At 40.7% G+C, this 20,330-nt stretch overlaps 1 protein-coding gene across 4 annotated transcripts in view; it reads right to left on the bottom strand.

Annotated features, from left to right (window-relative positions):
* Positions 1-73: 73 nt before the first annotated feature.
* E2F3 (E2F transcription factor 3) overlaps positions 74-20,330 on the bottom strand; it is a 42,875-nt gene continuing 22,618 nt past the window's right edge. For 2 of the 4 annotated variants that reach the window (XM_048940104.1, XM_048940106.1), the window contains exons 2-7: positions 12,321-12,432; positions 9,227-9,446; positions 8,495-8,653; positions 5,798-5,912; positions 2,875-3,013; positions 74-2,161 (exon numbers count right to left, since the gene is read on the bottom strand). In XM_048940104.1, coding sequence (XP_048796061.1) covers positions 1,896-2,161; positions 2,875-3,013; positions 5,798-5,912; positions 8,495-8,653; positions 9,227-9,446; positions 12,321-12,432 — 1,011 coding nt within the window. In that variant the 3' untranslated portion in view covers positions 74-1,895. Of the gene's footprint in view, positions 2,162-2,874; positions 3,014-3,990; positions 5,018-5,797; positions 5,913-8,494; positions 8,654-9,226; positions 9,447-12,320; positions 12,433-20,330 lie in introns of those variants that run through there. The other 2 variants (XM_048940105.1, XM_048940107.1) reach the window with 2 other exon arrangements.

Raw genomic sequence — 20,330 nt, 5'->3', positions numbered from 1 at the left:
TTTACAAAACTTACCATAAAAGCTTTTTTTTTTGTTGTCGTATTTTTCCTTTTTTTTTTTTTTTTTTTTTTTTTTACAGTATTTTACAGAATGTTTTAAAACTAGCATAGAATGCAAAGCTAAATTAGATTAGTATTTTGCCCACGCACGTTGGGACAAGTGTTTAATTTGTACATAAAGAGATGGTCTGCATTAGTCTTCATTTTCTTCTCCCCCCTCAAAAGTGCCCCTTTGTCTCACAAATCTTCATGCTCACACAACTTTTACTTTCCTCTTCCACAAGACGGAAACTTTAAATACTACAATTTTATTTACAGATCCACATCTAAAAAAACTCTTAAAAAATTACAAACCAGCTAAAAAATATTCTGGCAGTGTTTACAAGTTAATTCTATTATACAAAACTGCTAGGTAACTAAAGTGTGAGTTGAAACATATATCAACTTAAATACAACTGCTGAATGATCTATGCACACATTTGTACATATAAACACACACTTAACACTGTTTAACAGTTCTTTATGTGTTGCCCTTTATACATTTGTTATATTCCAAAACTCACACAGTCATATAGTTTTCTTTTTAGTACTGTGACTTCTTGCCTTTTCATGTGTGAGCTTTCATAGCAGCAACTCAATGGTACCAGAATACCTGCGTACGTAATATCCTACTACAGTACAAATAGTACTAATTTTCTGAGTATGTCAGATAAGCACAACAGTAATGCAAACCAAAGGATTACATGGGCATAATCTAATCAACGTTCATTTAGCCCAGAACATGGCAACATACTTTACACTCAAAAAAAAAAAGTAAGACTTCTTAGAATTCCTCTCACTTTCAGAAAAATAAATATTGGTATTATACTATGCTACCAAAGATCTTCAAAAAATAAATGCAATTCAGTTGATGTGGTACTTACAATTATGTCCTTTGGGAAGAAAAAAAAGAAAGAAATTAGTTCCATTTTGCTGGCAAAGAGAATTATAAAAAGCTGGAAGCAGAGGAAGCAAACCCACTGAGATAAATATGACATATTGAACAAAGCTTGGCATAAGTGTTTTCCATAGAGGGAAAAACCCACAGTGCATCTCTAGTAGGCACTTAACACAAAGCCCCACTTAGTACCACAAAAAATTATGTACCAGTTCTAATGCACACTGGGGGCAGTGAAATTGAACTGTGCATCTTCGTTCTAGTTTAAAAAAACAACCAACCAACAAAAACTACTTTCACACGCACACACAAGCATTATTTAAAAATCTGTGATTACTACGACAAGTGGCAGAACTTCATACTTTCCAATATTCGCAATATACACTACATTTACAGTGTATTTTTTATGAAAAGCTTTTAAGGACATAAGTATTTGACCTCATAATGAGACACGTATGCGGCTCAAAACGAGCATTATGACAGCAATTCAAACATTCCCACGAGTAGCTGAAGAAGCTCATTTCACTCTTCTGCATTACTTCATATTTACGTGTGCTGCAGTTACGGTCCATGTGGTGACACTCAAAAGACATGCATTCTCTGCAGAAGGCACGACCTGAAATACTATTATAAAACTGTTATTTGCGCCTAAGCCAGTTCATTGAGCCCTTCTCCATTAACCCACTTGTCATGGAAAGCAGAGACTGGGGGAGTGTGAATACAGAACTTCTACGGTCACCTGCTCGCCCTTGCTGACTCGCGAGGCACTGGAGCGTAGGGTCAAGGAGAAGACCTTTTTCTAGTATTCTAGGGAGAATTTCATTAAAATATCAGCAGCGTTCAAGAGCCTACTTTATTCAATAATGCTATTTTACGGTAAGCAGGGGACAACAGAATGAATGGACGTGTTCCAATTCCATTAAAAAACATGATTTAGACACACGCTTCATTTAAGAGAATCAGCTGTATATAAATTCATCCACCAACGAAGGAAGCTTCTCTAAATCATAAGCATCAAAGAGATCGCTGATGCCTTCTTCATCCCCGAGGCTCAGCAAATAATCTTCCTGAAGCAGAGGAGGCAGCAAATTCACAAATGGTCCTTCAAAGTTTGAGGGAATTTGGTCCTCGGTCTGCTGTAGAAGGTTGGCTGGAGAAGCCAATGGAGAGATGGTTGCCATATTTACTGAGCAGTCACCTTGTCCTGAGTTAACAGAAGCCACTTCTGTAGAAGGGGGAAATAAATAAAGGTGATACATTGAATCCCGTTAAAACTATTAGACTTGGATCACACAAAGTAACAGCTGCATAACAGCCTCTCATAAACCATCATTTAAGCAAAAAGTTACCTCCTGTTCAGAACATTTCCCGCCTGTTTTTGATCTTACAAAGGGCTTCTCACAAAGTCACACGTTTCAATCACCACTGATTTTTCCAGTTAAAAAAAAGGAATAAAAAATCCAAGATTTAAACAACTACTGAATAAAATGAATGATGACTTTTTTTTTTTTTAAAGAGGAACTCACAAACCTGAAGGACTTCAAAGTGCAACCCTTCTATGCAACAGCTGTCATCAGTGACACTGCGCAGCTCTGGATACCAACACACTGAGATCTTTGCCTGGTGTTGAGATTGATCTCTGCTGCAACTACCCTGCTTGAAAATATTGTAGGGACAATTCTTTTTTCCCAGTGTGTCTCAAACTTTGCTTACATAGCTCCATACCATATGCAAACATGACACTGATTTTAAAATGGAGAGAGGAAACATTTCCCCCTCAATATACATTGGAAGGACACAGTGGAAAATGGATACCTTAGCTTTTCACTTCTCTGAAAATTAAAGCCAAAAAAGAAAAGCTGGGTAACAGAAGTCAACAAATGAATCTTGTATAAAGCATGAAGAAAGACTTTCAGTATTAGAAAGTAATCATTTTACCTTTGGAAATGGTTTTGGAAATGTTTCCATTGTGGTCCTGACTGTAGGTTTTCATTGGACTGAGAGCATCGTTTTCCTCTGGGCACAGATAAACTTCAATAGGTCCTTGAGTACTAGATAAATGTATCAATGCACTCTGCTAACAGAACAAAGGCAGTAAGATGTTACAGTGATGTACACACACAGAACACTGAGACTCACAGAAGGTTCTTAAGGTGGTGTGAGCAACAAAATCTTTGAATGCATGTTTTTACTAATAAAAAAAAAACTGAAGTTCACCATACAGCTGTGAAGACATGAAAGACTTCTGAGATCCGTGCACTAACTGAGGGCACACAGAAGAGTGAAGTCCACTGTGTGTTGTATCATAACCAGAGAGTTATAAAGGACTCCTAACATTTTCTAACACCCATCATAACCTGGAGTATTCTGGTGGAAAAGAACTATGGTATCCAAGTCATTATTTATAACACTAACATTGGATGTGTCTGTGTAAACACTCCTGCTTCAAAAAGGTGTCAGAACAACCTTCAAAAAGAGAAAACCTTTGGTACCGATTCACACTGAAATCAAATTGCTGAAAGTTCACCTGTTCACCAGGGGATGTTTTTCCAAACAACAACAAAGGCATTTTCATCACAAAGCCTGTTTAGAAACATACTTCTGCTCCCCCCTCAAAGAAGCAAAGGAAGCAACACTAATTTTAAAGATGTTCCTGGCAGCAGGATCTCTTAATTCATCTCAAGAAGTTTTCTTAGCTTTCACACCCTGATGCAATAAAGCAAGGTGGCATATTGCAGCCAGACAGAAAATCTCCAAAGTTGTTCATAGTGTAATGAAGGAAAAGCAATAAATGCCTCTATGGAATATGAACCTGCTATGGCTGTATTATATTAATAGAGAGGGAGGGAGGGAGGGAGGGAGGGAGGAAGGGAGGAAGGGAGGAAGGGAGGAAGGGAGGAAGGGAGGAAGGGAGGAAGGGAGGAAGGGAGGAAGGGAGGAAGGAAGGAAGGAAGGAAGGAAGGAAGGAAGGAAGGAAGGAAGGAAGGAAGGAAGGAAGGGAGGAAGGGAGGAAGGAAATAACAAACAAACATGAATTCAGATGTCATATACTTCTTGGCAGGCTTATTTAAAATGCATTTTATTGTGTTCTTTGACAAAATGTTCTTCATGCTATTTATGCTTTGGCATTACATGGCACTGTATGCAGCATTTCAAATACAGAGAACAAGAACAAAACAGGGATACCTCAGGGCACAGATAACAGCGAGGAATACTTAGAGTAACGCTGTAGGTAATTAGAGAGCAAGAAGATGGGGAGAACGGGAGCTGGAGAACATACAGTTGGTGACTGAGGTAAGCAGAAAAAGTCACTGAAATATAGCTGCAAACAAGAGAAATATATAGGAAAAATCAAATGAGTGAGTGGTTATACAGGATACGGGAGGCTTAGGTACTACTTTTAATCATAGTGTGCATCTCTCTTTATCTGCCCAATTTCACTCAAAAACGTAAAAGAGTAATGCTTAGGGGAAAGAAACAGAATTCTACACACATATAGATAGACACTGATAAAAGATACTCCTTCCTCACTGTAGCAATTGTTTTTTTCTTCCTAAATCTATATCTGCATTCAAAGAGGAAGTTAAGGACGGTGCCAGGAAAAAAGAAAAAGATGGAAACCACAAGTGAAGGAGTGACAGCATGGAGTCTGTTACTGCCTGCCAGGAGCAGGGAGCTCTGTGCTCATGGAACCAGCCCAGTGTTAGTGACAAAGGAGTAACACAGGGCAAAGTACACAGCACGGAGGATTTTGTGTTTCAGCCTCATCTCTGAATGCTTTTGAGTGAAGAAATAAGATGTTTTTTGACTCCCTAAAGCTGTGGCTCATGCACAGCATTTACATTTGCCCAATTCACGTGGGTCTGCCATGTTAACCAGGAACTATAATGCAGCACGCTTTTGCCACCATGAGCTAAAATCCCAGGAGCAGCTGAGTCATGTGGTTCATAAGACATGAGAGAAATGACGTGAAGCTGCTCCCTGAGGATATCTTCAAACCAAAACCACCTGAACACTTTCCTCTGTAATTGTGACATCAAGAAAGGAAACGAGAAGCGACTAATTCACCCTAGATATCTACCTGAAATAAAAAAAGAAACAAAAAGAGGGTAAAGGAACGAGAACCAAATGTCCTACAGGCAAAAGCTGGCACTCAAAGATAGATTGTGGCTTAAGCACCAAGGGGCAACAGAGGAGAGAGAGAGAGAGAGATGAACACAGGCAGCTTCTGAAGTTCTTTAAATAGAAAGGGAAACCCCCAACCTCTACAGATTTTACAGTGATAAACAAAAGCATGCTAGAAGAATGTAAGACATTTTACATCAGTGTGTTAAAATAAATTTCAACAGAGATGATAATGGAAGAAGGAAAGGTCAGAAAAGATTCTAGAAATGAAACACAAGCTTCAACAATAACTTTGGTACTTCAGAAAAGAGAATCCCACATGAAACTGTGTTTCTCTTCTAATCAGTATATCAGTAACACAGGTCCCTGAGATGCTCAGGACTTTGAGTTATCCATGGACTTTAAGACTAAAACTGCTTAAAGCTAGAAAAATAATAGTCATAAGCCTTGAGAGAAAGATTTTACAGGAATTATCAACCACTGAAGAAGAGCTCATTTTTTACATACAGAATGGCAAAAGAGAGTAAGCTGTAAACAGCATGGATTACTCTGAAGGAAAGGCTGGAACTAAGAGAAAAAGATCAAATAAAGATTACTTTGTGCAAAATGATTAAGATTCCCCTTGGAATTGTATGCCAACAGAATCCAACTTGGGCACCAGTTTCCACAGTAAAACTCATTTGCTCCACGTATAGAAAAATGTAGAGCCTGGCAGAATAACCCACATTCTCCTTACCTCCACTGGGTCAGGCACTTCAAGTCTTGTTTCTGGAGGAGCTTTCACAACTATAACAGTTTGGTCTTTAAGGCCACTAATTTTTCTAATATCTTGGTATGTCACATAAGCTAATGTAATCACATTAAGGAATTTTCCAACCCAGATTACGATATGTTTAGCTTATTAGAAAAAGTAAAATCTTTGAACTGTTTTTCCGCTTTCTCAAAGTTACACTGAACATCCTCCCATTGCAGAGAGTTGATTTCTGCATAAACATGGAATGAACACGAATATTTTGCTGCTTATCATGGATTTGTTCAAACCAATGAGCATTTTGGTGCATTACTGAACAGTGGTGCCTCAGCCACTGACCTGTGTAACTGAGTGCTCAGAACAGCAAACAGCTGTTATTACATGTAAGGACTGCCAGCTCTTTATTTTTGTCATCACTGAGTTATCTAGCACAGTGTTTATGCCATAGCAAAGGAGTCTAATTTATCATTATATTTTCTGAGCATAAATGTGAAATGTGAAAGATTTTAGTACATGCTCCTGCACAGCAAGACAAACTATCCAACCTCAACACACCAAAACATTTCACACCTAAACTGGACCAAAGGCAAAGCAAATGGGTCAGGAGGCAACATGGAATTTCATGGAAATGGCTTTTACCACTTCTACAAGAAGAGTCAAGGTTCTCAAACGCATACTACAAGTTACCACAGCAGTGCCTGTCAAGATATGAGCAAAGGAAGGGATTGCATGTTTTTCAAATACAACAGCAATCTCCAGTGTTGTAGCCAACAGGTCCCCAAACTAATGCTGGTCACATACCCAAACAAAGTCACAATCAGTTACTTTCTGACTTTGTTTGTAAAAAAGAAACTAAAAAGCACAAAAGCAAACAATGTTTTGGCCCTACCTAATCACAAGTAAAAATAAAACATCTTCAGAAGCAGAAACTGTGGCTGTAGAGGTTAAGCAGTCATTAAGCCACCCCACAGCTTCAGTGATATTAGCTGAAGACAGCACAGAGGTGCAATCAGATCCATCCTCAGGTTTATCAAGAGGGTCCCGAGGAGGGCCACAAAGATGATCAGGGGACAGGAGCACCTCTCCTACAAAGACAGGCTGAGGGAGCTGGGCTTGTTCAGCCTGGAGAAAAGAAGGCTGTAGGGTGACCTCATTGCAGCCTTTCAGTACCTAAAGGGAACCTACAAACAGGAGGGGAGTCAGCTCTTTACAAGGGTAAATAATGGAAGGGCAGGGGATATGATTTTAAGTTGAGGGGGGGAAGATTTAGGTTGGATGTCAGGGGGAAGTTCTTTACTATGAGAGTGGTGAGGTGCTGGAACAGCTGCCCAGAGAGGTTGTGGATGCCCCGTCCTTGGAGGTGTTCAAGGCCAGGTTGGATGGGGCCCTGGGCAGCCTGGTCTGGTATTAAATGGGGAGGTTGGTGGCCCTGTCTGTGGCAGGGGGTTGGAGATTCGTGATGCTTGAGGTCCCTTCCAACCCTGGCCATTCTGTGATTCTGTGATTAACATTTTTGCTTCCCCTCCCCCCTAATTGCTAGTATTATTGATAAACTTAAAGTCACAGGATTCTGGGACTACACTCTCCTACGTGCTAATGCCCACAATGATCTTTCCTCATCCAGCTGCTGGCTCCCCAGGGGATGAAGTGCAGGGGTCTCTACCCAGTCAGTGCTTGAAAAAATAGGGAATCATAATACTGTGTTGTCTCACTTAAATCTCTATGTTACCAAGCTCTTGTCTGAGGACAGTGCTGACCCTATTCCCCAGGCTTCTTGGCAATCTTCCTTTCATATGCATTTTGAGATGTAAGCATAATCAAAAAAACAATATCTACATTGTTCAGATTACTTTCTACTGATGCTCCCATACTTACATCCTAAGAAAAAGTTCAGTTTATTAGATGGTCTTTAAGAAATACAATTTAAAGTAATAATATCTTTCATATCAGCATTCATTAAAATACTCTCCATTGCTAGTAGGTGAGAAATCTACTGAAAATGAGAACTGCTTAATTACATGTCTGTTTTAGCAGACAGAACATCAGAAGTTCTACGAGCTGCATGCAATTGAGCATTGCTATTACATTAAATAATGTAGTCTGAAATAGACATTCTGAGAGTTCATAAAACCTTCATATATTTTTAACTGTAGACTCTCAAATCAGAGAAATTTGAATTTCTTGTGCAAGCTGCATACTAAACTGACTCTCAACTTCACTTTTTTCCACTCTGTGCCTGTAATGTACAAACACAGTTTAATGCAATAAATGCATCACACAGTGAGTACACACTCATGAACACACAAACTCTGTGAGCTTGTACAGACTCTGTCTTCCCACCTTTTGCACACACAGGATGGGACATGATCTAGGCTGCAAATAGTCTAAAAAACACAGGGGTTTGGATGTTGCTGCTCATTAATCAGCTAGATTCTTGGTTCTGCTTTAGGAGAACATGGATGTCATAGGCTACTTCATATACTGCTTTCTTTGGTTGGTGTTTCTGAAGTACTACAGGTGCAAGCGTGGTTTAAGTAACTTTTAGATAAAAATACATTAAAACCAGTTAGCCGACCGTGGAATCATCTGATGGTTTGTATCACGTTACTGGAAAGAATTCTCCTGGTGTTTAGGGAACAGCAAGGAAACTGATCCTTGCTGAGGTTTTGGCAAAAAGGATATCTCTGATTCTCTGAGTCCTCTGTTAGCAGCTTCAGGTCCAGTGTGCAGCTTTGGATTAGCTCATCCAGTTTCTTCTCTTCCTGAGTCAGTTCAGTCACCTCCTTCGTGAGGCCTTGACGCTGTGCCATCATGCCACCATCCTCTGACAGACTGCAGCCCCTAGGAATCCAAAGAACAAAGACATCGTTTGAATGCTTGTAAAGTGAGACACTATGCCACAGGAAAATGGAAAAGCAGAGTTATACACTGCACATCAACTTCTGAGTCCTTTTCCCCTAAATCTGCCCACTGTGTATCAACACAGACTACACTTTCCAGAAAAACAATCTTTTTATTTTGACAACGTTTTAGAACTGCCAGCAAGATGGCAAAGTTGGACATTGCTAAGCAGTTACAAAGTCTTGCTTGTAATGCCCCCCTCTCTAACCACACCTTGAAAAAGAATGAGGAGGACAGTAGGTAAAGATGAGTACACAAAAACTTCTTCCATCTGCAGAAACAGATCAGTTAATCCAGCTTTCAGACAAATTTGGATTGATAATTTCCCTGACAAACACTATTTATACACTGAAAGTCTGCCTTAATTAACTGAAAAAGAAAGCTTTATCCGGCTAGAAGACATTCTGGATGCTTACTTGAAGCAAAGTGCTATAATAGAAGGTGGGAGAAGTGTTGCTACCCTGTAACAGTGAAACCAGCCAGGAGGAATGGAAAAGGATAATGAATGCTCACATCCACTGAATGTTGTTTTTGGATTTTTTCTTAATGAGATGGATGCCTTCCAGTACATTGGTGATATCGTAAATCCTCCTTTTTTGCACCTTGAGGACCTCCGCCGCTCTGTTCAAATCTAAAACCCCATCAGGAGATTGGCTCAGCAACTGAATGAACTTCTTTGTAAGGAGGCCAAGCGATGTATCATACCGAGTCTTTTCTGAAGGAGATTTTGGGGCTTGGAAAGAAAAAAAAGCAAAACAACAGACAAATCAGTTTTCTCATATTAGTTCCAAAAGCAGCATCCAGTAATGAAAGGATACACATGACAGACATTTCTTTCATTTTTACTAAGGAAATCTCTCAAACCTCTGCATTAAGAGGCAACTTACCACTGGGTATTTATTTGTATTTCAAGATGTACTTTTCCAAAAAATCACAGGTACATGAGCAAATACGCACTTTTTAAAATGCAAATATTTCCATTAGTCTGACAGTTGCATATAGCAAAATTCTGCTTAGGCTTTCGCTATGTGAATTCTTGATGGTATTTTTAGTATCTATTTATCCTGGCAGCAATGCTAAAAAAAAACCAAGCAAAAAACACCACCGAATCACTCTTTTTCATCAGGCTGATAGCCAGCTTTCATCAGGGTTTGATTTTTTCCTCTTGTAAGACAAGTGCTTCTCATGCAATTGAACAAGACTTAGGTGTACTTCAGTGGGAGAACAAGATGACAGATTCCATCCTGCCGGTCTTCATGACTTACAAAAAGCTCAAGTCAATTAGATGACATTGACATGAGATGCAATTTATAATCATTTCTCCATAACCAAACAATGTTCAAACTAGGCAACAGTACCCACTTCTATTAAATAAGAAGTCTGCAAACAGTTTGAATCTTACGATTCTCTATTTTCACATGTAAACGTAACATCAATATGTTTAACAGATGAGCTTTTAAGAGTTAAAACACATAGATCAGCAAAAAAAAAATCAACTGTAAACATTCAGGGCTTTTCCATCAAGGAAAATAAGATGACCGCTATTACAAGTCTGCTGGGTTGAAAGCTTCCCTATGGGAAGATCAACACTGTTATCAAACCAGTGGCTGTACTTCTCAAACCTTTCATTTGCATTAGGTTAGGCGAAGTGTCACACAGGATGGATCTTTGGCAGATCCAGTGGCCACAATCATATTCTCAAGGTTCAGGTCCCACACTTACTTGTACAGGTCAGTCTAAACAGACATCCTACACCTAAAGGCAAAACTTCAGGCTACCACTTTAAAGAATATGGGAGCTTTTCAAAGAAAACCAATGGACTGTTGGCTCGGAAAGAAAACCTGTTGTATCTTATTTGTCGGTGGTCAGGGCTTGTCTGCACTGAAAAACAGTAACAGTCATTTCAGTTAGGAGACCATGTATATTTAGAGCCAAATGAGGGGTTATTTCTGTTTATTTGTTATTTATATTTGGGGTTTGGGAAAGAATAAGAGGATCAGCATGGGAAGAGCAACAGGCGACACAACCGCCACCTCAAACAGAAGGCATTCCAGCAGGGAAGTCCTCTGTACAGACCTGTCAACACTGCAACAGAATCCTGTGCTCTGAATGGTATGGAACTTGTGTGAGAATGCACTTCAATTTAAAAACAGACTTTATGTAGCTGAATGAAGTTTGGTTTAATTAAAACAACTGTAGTTTAAATTCTCTTCTTAAAGCCCACATTTTCAGATAATTTCACATTCCTTCTCTGTCCCAATAAAAACAAGCATTTAGGAAGAAGGGCAAGTAGCTATTTCTTTGTATCTTTTTCCCTTCAAACACCACCCTTGCTGCCCCAATGTCAGCCTTTCCCAATTCTTCTACTGCAAACTCCTCCCTCTGCAAGCACTCAGGCAATTCTCCTGAAATCCTCAACACAAGTGGCAAAGCTACATTCTCCAATGCCTGCTGCAGAAAACCTACTTCCTGAGGCAGTAGCAATGTAAAAAAAATCAATATTTGCAGCACCTAAACAGTGACAGCAATAATCTAGTCACAATGCAGAGACAGAAGACAATTCAAACTACACAAAAAGCATTTAGAGTGTCACACGATCGAAGCACAGCTACTGCTCTTTGCAAGTCCCTGCTTGGAAAAAAAAGCCCTGCCAAGCAGCTACTGCATGTTAGCAGAAGAGGAGGCCAGCTTTATTAGCCCTACCTCATAAGTGCATTTGAACCCTCTATAATATTTATATTCCTCCACATTCATTTCACACAGGAGCCCCCAAATAGGTGTTCTTGGCTGAGGAGGCCTCCAGGTCAGCCTGCAGTGGGACAGACTGCAACCACATGGTGCATGGCTGGCTGCATGGTTGAATTTGGTACACTTGCATCCAGGTGAGCTCAGCAATAAACATACTATTCTAACTTTGAATCTGAGTCAGCATTGTGCCCTGGGAGCCCAAAGCGACAACTGGACCCTGGGATGCATCAGGCCCAGCACTGCCACCGGGTGAGGGAAAGGATTGTCCCACATGCTGTGCAGCCTCATTCGAGCACTTTATGCAGCTGTGGGTGCCACAAGGTGAAAGGGACATAAAGCTACTGGAGATCATCCAAAGGAGGGCTACAAAGATGCTGAAGGGTCTGGAGGGCAAGACATACAAGGAGTGGCTGAGGTCCCTTGCCTTGTTCAGCCCAGAGTAGAGGAGCTGAGGGAGGCTTCATAGCAGCCTGCAGCTCCTCAGAGTGGAGAGGAGGGTCAGCACTGAGTTCTGCTCTCTGGTGGAAGGGACAGGACCCAAGGGAACAGCATGAGGCTGTGTTAGGGGAGGGTCGGGACTGGTGTTAGGAAAAGATTCTTCACTGACAGGGTGGTTAGTCCCTAGAACAGACTCCCCATGGACCCAAGAAGCATCTGGACAATACTCTGAGACAGAGGGCTTGAATTTTGGGTGGTTCCACATGGAGCTAGGAGTTGGACACTATGATCCTCAGGGTTCACTTCCTCATGGGATATTCGATGATTCTGTCATTGACTTGGCAATGAAGTTAGTTCAATCTGATCTCAAGCTAGTAAAATAAAAAAACTGTCCCACAAAGCATGTCACAAATCCCCTTACTTTTTGGGCTATCTGGACTTCTTGTTGCAGCTCTTCCTTTCCCCTTTGGAGTCTTTAGTCCTTCAGCAAGATACTGGTGGCCACTTTCTCCCAGCTCCAGCCTTCGTTTTGCCTATTCAAGCAAACAAACAAACCAAGCAGTGTTAATAAGAGCATTTCATTTCATCAAACAGAATACTGGCACAATGGGAAAGGCAGACTTCACAGCATCTGTAGGTTTAGGCTTTTACCCCACATTCATCATGAGGACACGTGTCTATTTACTGCAATCCCAAGGTGTACTAAATATTTCACTGTCAAAGGAGAGACCAATGGCTTTGTTTAAACAATTCAACAGATCTTTAAATTTGAAAACATTTGTGAAACTTTCACCCAAGTTGAAAACATTCCAGTTAAGAAAGCTAAAGCCAGTCTCTCAAGTACACAAATGCACACACACACAAAGCTACTTTCCTATTGAAAAGGATCATAGCTATATAATCCGTATCGTACCCATGTAAGTCTGAGCATTGGTAGCAGTAGTGCAAGTTAAATTCTCCCTTTGCCACTTGAAAGGATGGCTTTGAGAGGACCAGAAAGTTCCAATATTATCAACATTCCATCAGTGAAATACTACACAATATATCAAGAGAAGAACTAGATATCTGTTCTCCTCTTCTTGTCAGCAATTTTTCTCTCAATCATGGTGGTTGTGCTTTCAGTGATTTCACATTTGCATTAAAGCTACCGACACAAAAGCAAGGTGGAGCAAGAGTAGTATCAGAAAGATGATGCCTGAAGATGAGCTCCATTCAGCTCAAAGGAAAACTGTGTACAACATTGGAATTGAAAAAAACCAAACTGTTAAACTATGTAACACACAGACTACAACGAAAACTGTCATTGACATGAATTTTCTTCCTAGACAGAAACAAAATCTACTGTCTTTGGAAACCATTCTTAACTCTTCCATCCTGCTCAAGTTACTGAAATTTGATATAGGGGTATTTGATAGCCTAAGAATGGAAAGAACATTGCCTGACTAGATAGAAAAGAGGAAAAAGAAGTTTTATACCTAATGAAGTTTATCCAAATAACTCTTTGTGAAGAATGTTGTTTAGTCAATCAGTTTGAAAAATTCCGAGTACTTTCTATGCTCATTCTTTAAACTTGCTGCTAAGAGTAACATCGTACTCTGCTCCTCAGTGAACAAAAATAAAATAATTCATTGTGCTATGGAGTTGTAAGACAGATATTTCTGGACTGGCCATGTAGTTTATGCATTTTGCTTTGATTTGTGACCTACAGAAGGCTCCAAATAAATTACTTTATATGCATTTGGTTTTGGATAGCCGACATCCTTTTGCTGGCCGCTGCTTGAAAACTTCAAGCTTGTTAAAAGGTGAATTAAAGCACACGAAACCTATAAACCTACAGACTAACAGCATGAGTGCTAAAGCCATTCTTCTCTACTCTGCATGAAGGGGTGAAGCACTAAGACATCTATGACAGAGCAAGACTGAACTGTCTACATCCCTCTAGTCAACACAGGCACCATGTCCCCATCCTCAGGTGGCCCATCAGCAGCCACCTTCTAAAGGTGTGAGATCTCTCTGCTCATCAGCATGAGACATCAGCTCTATAATCCAAGGACCTCTTTGAAAAGGTCAGCAGGGGCTTGGAGTTAATGATCTCAAGGGTCCCTTCCAATCCCCTCAATGCCATCACTCTGTGAACTGTTAACAAAAGCATTCAGCTAATATTTTAGACAGTGTAATTGGATTTAATTAAGATTACAGGTATTTCACAAGGAAAAATACATTTTGCTTTTTTTTTTTTTTTTTTTTTCAACTAAGTGGTTTTCCAGCCTGCACACTGTAAGAGAAAAGAAAGGAGGGGTGAAAAAGGAACAATTCAGGGTGTGGGAATACTAGGCCAAAGGGATACAATTAAAGATAAAAGAGAATCTCAAAACCAGGTGTGAGAAGAAGGGAAAACGCTGAAGACTAAAAATCCAGAGGTTTGCAGCAACTCCATCCATACAAAAAAAAAGAAAAAGAAACCCTCAAGTTTGGCCCACATATCAAAACTTTGTGTCTGAACTTGTCTCGTAACACATGAATGACAGCATTTTGCCCTTGCTTTTGTGGTTAAACACTTGGAACTTCCTCGTGTGAACTTCAAACAATTGCATTTGGTAGTTTTAGTGAACATCAACAGCATCCTTCAGCTGGGCACAGCAGTACAAGCCCAGCTGGGTATATCTAGGGGTATACAGCAAGCAACACGATATTGTTAGTCTCACTACATAAGAGTACAAAGCAAAATATTTTAGAAGAGTTTAAAATAGCTTAGCAAAGTTACCAAGAAGAATTTTCAGAAACGTTTTGGAATGTTTAATTTCTGGCCAGATGTTACATGTCACTCAGCAAGTACTTTCTTCCCCTTCCTGTTTTACAAGCTTCATAATTGATAAGATCCAGGACTGAAGTGGTACTGTGTGTCACTTTCTTCTTCCCCAAGTTACAGACTAAAGATTTTCTAGCACCTTTTCCTTTCTCTGGAGTTTCTGGGTAATTCATATTTTTTTTCCCACCTCCAAAATTATTCATAGTGCTTTCTTATGCAAGACTTCCCCTGAGAAATGTCAACATTTATTCCACAAGTGGTGGAATCATAGCCATTTTAAAAATTCCAATTTCATAGAATCACAGAATGGCCTGGGTTGAAAAGGACCACAATGCTCATCCAGTTCCAACCCCCTGCTATGTGCAGGGTGGACAAGCACCAGACCAGGCTGCCCAGAGCCACATCCAGCCTGGCCTTGAATGCCTGCAGGGATGGGGCATCCACAGCCTCCTGTTCCAGTGCCTCACCACCTTCTGGGTGAAAAACTGCCTCCTAATATCCAACCTAAACCTCCCCTGTCTCAGTTTAAAGCCATCCCTCCTTGTTCTATCACTATCCACTCTCATAAACAGTCATCCCCTCTCCTGTTTATACACTCCCTGCAACTACTAGAAGGGAGTTTGTGTAACTCACGTATTTCTGCTAGAGCACCATATCCATTATTTGCACAAATTAGTAGTATTTGCACTTATTTGCATTGCTTCATCAGTCATAGCACGCAGAATCTTCCAGTACAGCAACACAGGATCTGATCATAAGCACCAAGCCAAAGGACACCAGCACAAAGCAGCCCAGTGACAAAGATAAGCCACCAAGAACTTTTCAGTGACGTGAAACTCAAGTGAAATAAATGGTGGTCAGATTCCTCAGGAGGGATGCATAATAGTCCTAAAGCAGGTGGGGCAGTGAGCCAGGTGAAGCTACGAGATACAACTAGGAATCCACCTCTCAGAGCAGATCACTGGGAACAGGTGGCACATCAGGTCCGACATAGTTATGCCCTTTCAGCTTCAATCATCACTGAATACAAAAACAAACAAACTCAATAAATAACAAACAGATACCTACCACAATTAATCCCAGAGGCAAAATTACAAGAATATCTTCAAAGGAACATTTGGCTTTATAGGAAAACAGTTTAGAAATTACTGGGATAAGTCAAGTATTTTCAAGTAGGCAGAACCTGATGCAACTCACTATATGCTGAGACAGTCTGAGAGATTAACTTGTAGGAACAGGTTGGAGGCAGGTATGCTTGCAGAAAACCCAGCCCAGCACTGAGGGCTGCTGAGTGGGAGCAGTGGGCACCTCTTATCCCCCTTGGCATTTGCGTGGCTCCACTTTCATGTCACACAGTAATTAAATTAAAAAAAAAAGCCCAAGTGTTACCCAGTAAGAGCACAACAAAGTGCTGGGTGTTAGGCAACAGTCAGCATGGGGTTTTGTGAAGACAGCAGAGAAGGAAGTGCAGCAGTGGGTAACAGGCAGCATCAGCTTTTGAAGGCTGAGCTGTGTGAAACCAAAGCTTTTTTTCTTTGAGAGGGTTTGAGGGAAGAAGCACAAAAAAACATCTTCTAATTCTTTCCAATGACAAAACCGCAGAGCAAAACTTTGCCAAACTATGTGTGTTGAATTTTTTCCTGCTAGATGTCTCCCTCGGCTTCTTTGCAGGATGCAAAGCAGTTGCACAGTCTGCAGAAGACAGACCTAAGAAAAACTATGGTCTGAAATACTCCCGCACCCTTTATGCAGTTGAGCAGATGTCAAATTTGATAGAAGGATGATCTCAGACAGGAGCATGTATTTCTATTGCCTTAAAATCCCAAATTTACAAACACTTGGAAAAGACCCATGGATACATCTTCAAAATAAACATGTTTCAGCTGTGAGCAGCACAGCTCTTGTGTGATCTCCCAGGAAGTCCCACTCAGAGCTGGACCCATCTCATGCCCCTGCTCATTTCCCTAGCAGGCCATCAAGACGTAACACAGCAGCAGCTGTCTCATTTGTGTCACAACAGACAAAAGCTGAACTCTGAATGAGTTCTAAAATGGGACAAAGTTTGCAGAGATGAGGATAGAAAATAACTCACTCCAAGAAAATTGGGCTGAGAAGTCACAAAGCAATGCCAGTTTGAGGTTGTCTGGGCAGAGAAAACAGGAAGATTGAGAATGACCAAGCATGGTGAGGAAGGAGTTCTGTATGTAGACGATAGCTGCTGGTGAGCTTGGAAGCAAGTCAGAGAAATGCGTCTGAGCACTCAGCTGAGCCACTGCTGGTGCCTTGCAGCAAAGACCAAGCTGAGCAGGTTAAGTAGGAGCAGATGACTAAGCCTCGCGTTGGCTCTAGAAGATATTACAATTGCTAGGAGAAGATAAAATGGCAGCTTTTCTGTATGCCACCACAACGCAGATATTGCTGGGGAGGGGATCCAAGCCTACCCAGACAGCACAGATAAATGTTGGCTGCAGCAAGAAAGTCATCATACAAATGCTTTATAAGTCCACGTTCAGTTATGATAGGCATTTCTTTACATTTTCAAAATTAAGCAATCATTTTAAAACACAGTTTAAAAGCATGAGGCATGGATTCTAGAAAATTGTTCCAGAGGTCAAGGGCTGCAAAGAAGAAAGCGAGCGTCTTGAAAGCATAAATTAAGCCAGAGCTTGATGGTGAAGGAATACAGAAGAAGAACCAAAGGAAAAGGACACCTCTGAGTGAATTCACAGAACTGTTCATATGCCAAGAGAATTTATCCTCCACTGACTGAGGAGATACAGCCCCTTCTTTTTGAGAACGTGTGATTGCACCATCTCTGATATGTGAGGGCCAAGGTGAGGATGGAGCAAACAGCACACCTTAACACCAGGAAAGACCAAAAAACAGCAAAAGGGGCAAACAGGAAAGCAGGAGAGCCCTCTGCAGGGGCTAACTCAGAAGTGAGGAAACACTCAGGTCATCCATCAATAAGGTACAAGAAGACTATCGGAGTGCTGCCTTCTGACTCCTAGTGACAAGTCCTTGTTTTGTACCTATATTTGTTGAGCAACGATTGAATAACTTCACAATCCAACCTCCTGGAAAGGAAATGGATTTAAATTGTCAATGAGGATATATCTGCCCCAACACACAGCTACCAATAATTTAAACCGTTGTTTCAGAAGTTAATCATGAGAGGAGAGAAACATAAAAAGAGGGTTTAAGAAAATAAGTAGGGAGACACAGAATAGACTGGAATTAAAGCACTTGTATGTAAAAAGAACTTAAAGTATGTTTCTAAAAAGGAGCTTCTGAGAAGCTTCTCCCCCAGAATATTCCTTCTCCGTCAAAAGTGTGTTCCCTTCCAAAACAGAAAAGGAATGGCACTTGAATCACCTCAAATTACATTTTACATATATAGCTCATCCACTGGACTCAGGTGAAAGTATAGAGAAAGCTGCACAAAAATAGTGCCTCTAGAATCAAATACATTGTAAAACCTACATGAGGAAGATGTCAGTCTGCAATATCGCTACTTATTCACCTGGATTATTGTGATTATAGTGTGACAAACATCTGGTATTTAAAGTAACTTATAAAGAAACATTTTAAGTCAAGTGAAAGTACAGGTTATAAAAACTGCCCTACAAAACTCACTCTGCCACAGGAACCTCACATTTTCTTCTTAGAAAATGGAAACTGTAGTAAAAAGGAAAAAGATAAATAAATCTCTTCCACAACATCAATTTGTGTTTCCTAAGCTCTCAGCTCATTAGGTATCACTTATCATTTTAATTAAGGTAAATACAAAGGGGAACTTTCTCCTAGTATTCATCTACATCAAAAACAATTTGTCAGTGAAGCTGAATTGCTGTTTGGTTTTAATGTAGACTAGTATTAGGAGGAAGTCTCCTCTGCATGTCTAATTCTGTTTATAATTCTGTAACAGGTACCTCACATAATTATCAAATTAAACTACACCCTGATCATTTGAAGCCCATCTTCACCAGCATTTGACCCTGAGAGCTGAAGGCCAATAGTGTTACGCTAATGAAGCTTCTTTCAAGGCTTTATCAAACCATCCTATTTCCAATATTCATGATTCCCAGAGAAGTATCAGGAGTATTAAGGAAGCCATGAACTGCAAGCACTTAAATATCAAACCGTAAGACTTGTATTTAGCTCAAAAAAATTCAAATGTAGGCGGTTAAGTTTCAGCAGCAGATCCCTGCTTGAATGTAGGATTCAAGCCAGAGGAGCCCAGCAATGACTTTCACTTCTCAGGTTGAATTATGCAGAGGTTGCTGCCAAAGAAAAAATACACAAGTATCATGACTGCCTCCCAGTTATTATTACTGCAGAACATCATACAATGCCATTTTTACACCCACTGAAACGAATACATTAGCTTTCAGATATGCTCAGCGGTTGCAGACAGCTCAACACTTATAAATTAAACAAAAGGACCTGCTCCAAACCAAGGAAGCAGAGAAACATAGCCATGAAAACTGATGTTTTCCCCTTGACCTACAGCCAGTTGGGCATTTTTGTCAAAGAGGAACTGTAATCTTGGAGTACGACTGCTCTTTGATTCTCATCTCGACACCTTGAGGCAGCTGACCTGCCAGAAAGTCAGGGTATCATCTCATGTTCACCACCGTTAATGCAACCAAGGTCAGCAGAAGTTGTATGAAGTTGTTCCATTTTCTTGCTCCTCAGTCTGCTTCAATGCCATGCAATCTGCCCATGCACTGTCAGGCCTGAGCTCAGCACATTCACCACTGCCAAAATGCTCAGTTTGTCATCTCCCACAGTGGTGCAGCACTTTGTACTCTTTTCACTAGATCAGGAAGGACAATACAATGGTTACGCAAGGAAAAAACCAAAGCATAAACCACGTTTCAAGCCTCAACAGAATTACACCTATGCTGCATAGGAAATGAATCATCTGAAATCTCTCTATTGCAATTTTTTCCACCCAATATGAAACAATTACTTCTTACTGACTTCTTACTGGAAGCAATGGCTTTTCAGTGCACCAAACTTGAAGACTTCGGTTACCACTTCATGTTGAAATATGAAAAGTTATTTTCAGGAAACTGCACCCAGTTTTCATCTCAACTGCTGAAACTGCCCAAGGTGAGGAGCACACCTGTCTCTGAGTAATCCTGAGAACTGCTCAATGCAAAAACTGCTCTTTCATCCCACTTGGGATGAACCTGCTTGGTTAAGTGGAAACTCTAGAGACAAAACTTCCAGAAAATGTAGCGACAAGCAGCTGTGAGTTGTACACAGAGATCAGCATTTCACTGGGGAATCCTGGATGTAGGTTTTGGGGGTGAGTGGGTGCAGGCAGACATTTTATCCCCATCATTGCTCCCAGTGCCAGGGCTGTGCTGGCCAAGCCCAGCCTCCACCACTAGCAGGCTTTAACATCAATCCAGGCCTACACAACAATGTCAGAACTACCATATGCTTGTGCACACCCAATTCCAAGAAACTGTTTCAGCAAGACTGCTGCCTCCTGGCCAAGGCTGAGGGGTTTTCAGTTGCAGATCGTGTCAGCAATTTCTCTCCACAGCCATCTTTTGAAGAAAGCAGGCCCACCATTGAACTTTCAAATAGGCAGCAGGGCCGGATGTG

This window comes from Lagopus muta, chromosome 3 (assembly GCF_023343835.1).
Source record: "Lagopus muta isolate bLagMut1 chromosome 3, bLagMut1 primary, whole genome shotgun sequence".
Classification (NCBI taxonomy): Eukaryota; Metazoa; Chordata; class Aves; order Galliformes; family Phasianidae; genus Lagopus; species Lagopus muta.
The sequence above is the reverse complement of the archived record's forward strand: the minus strand, read 5'-3'. Positions and strand labels throughout refer to the sequence as shown.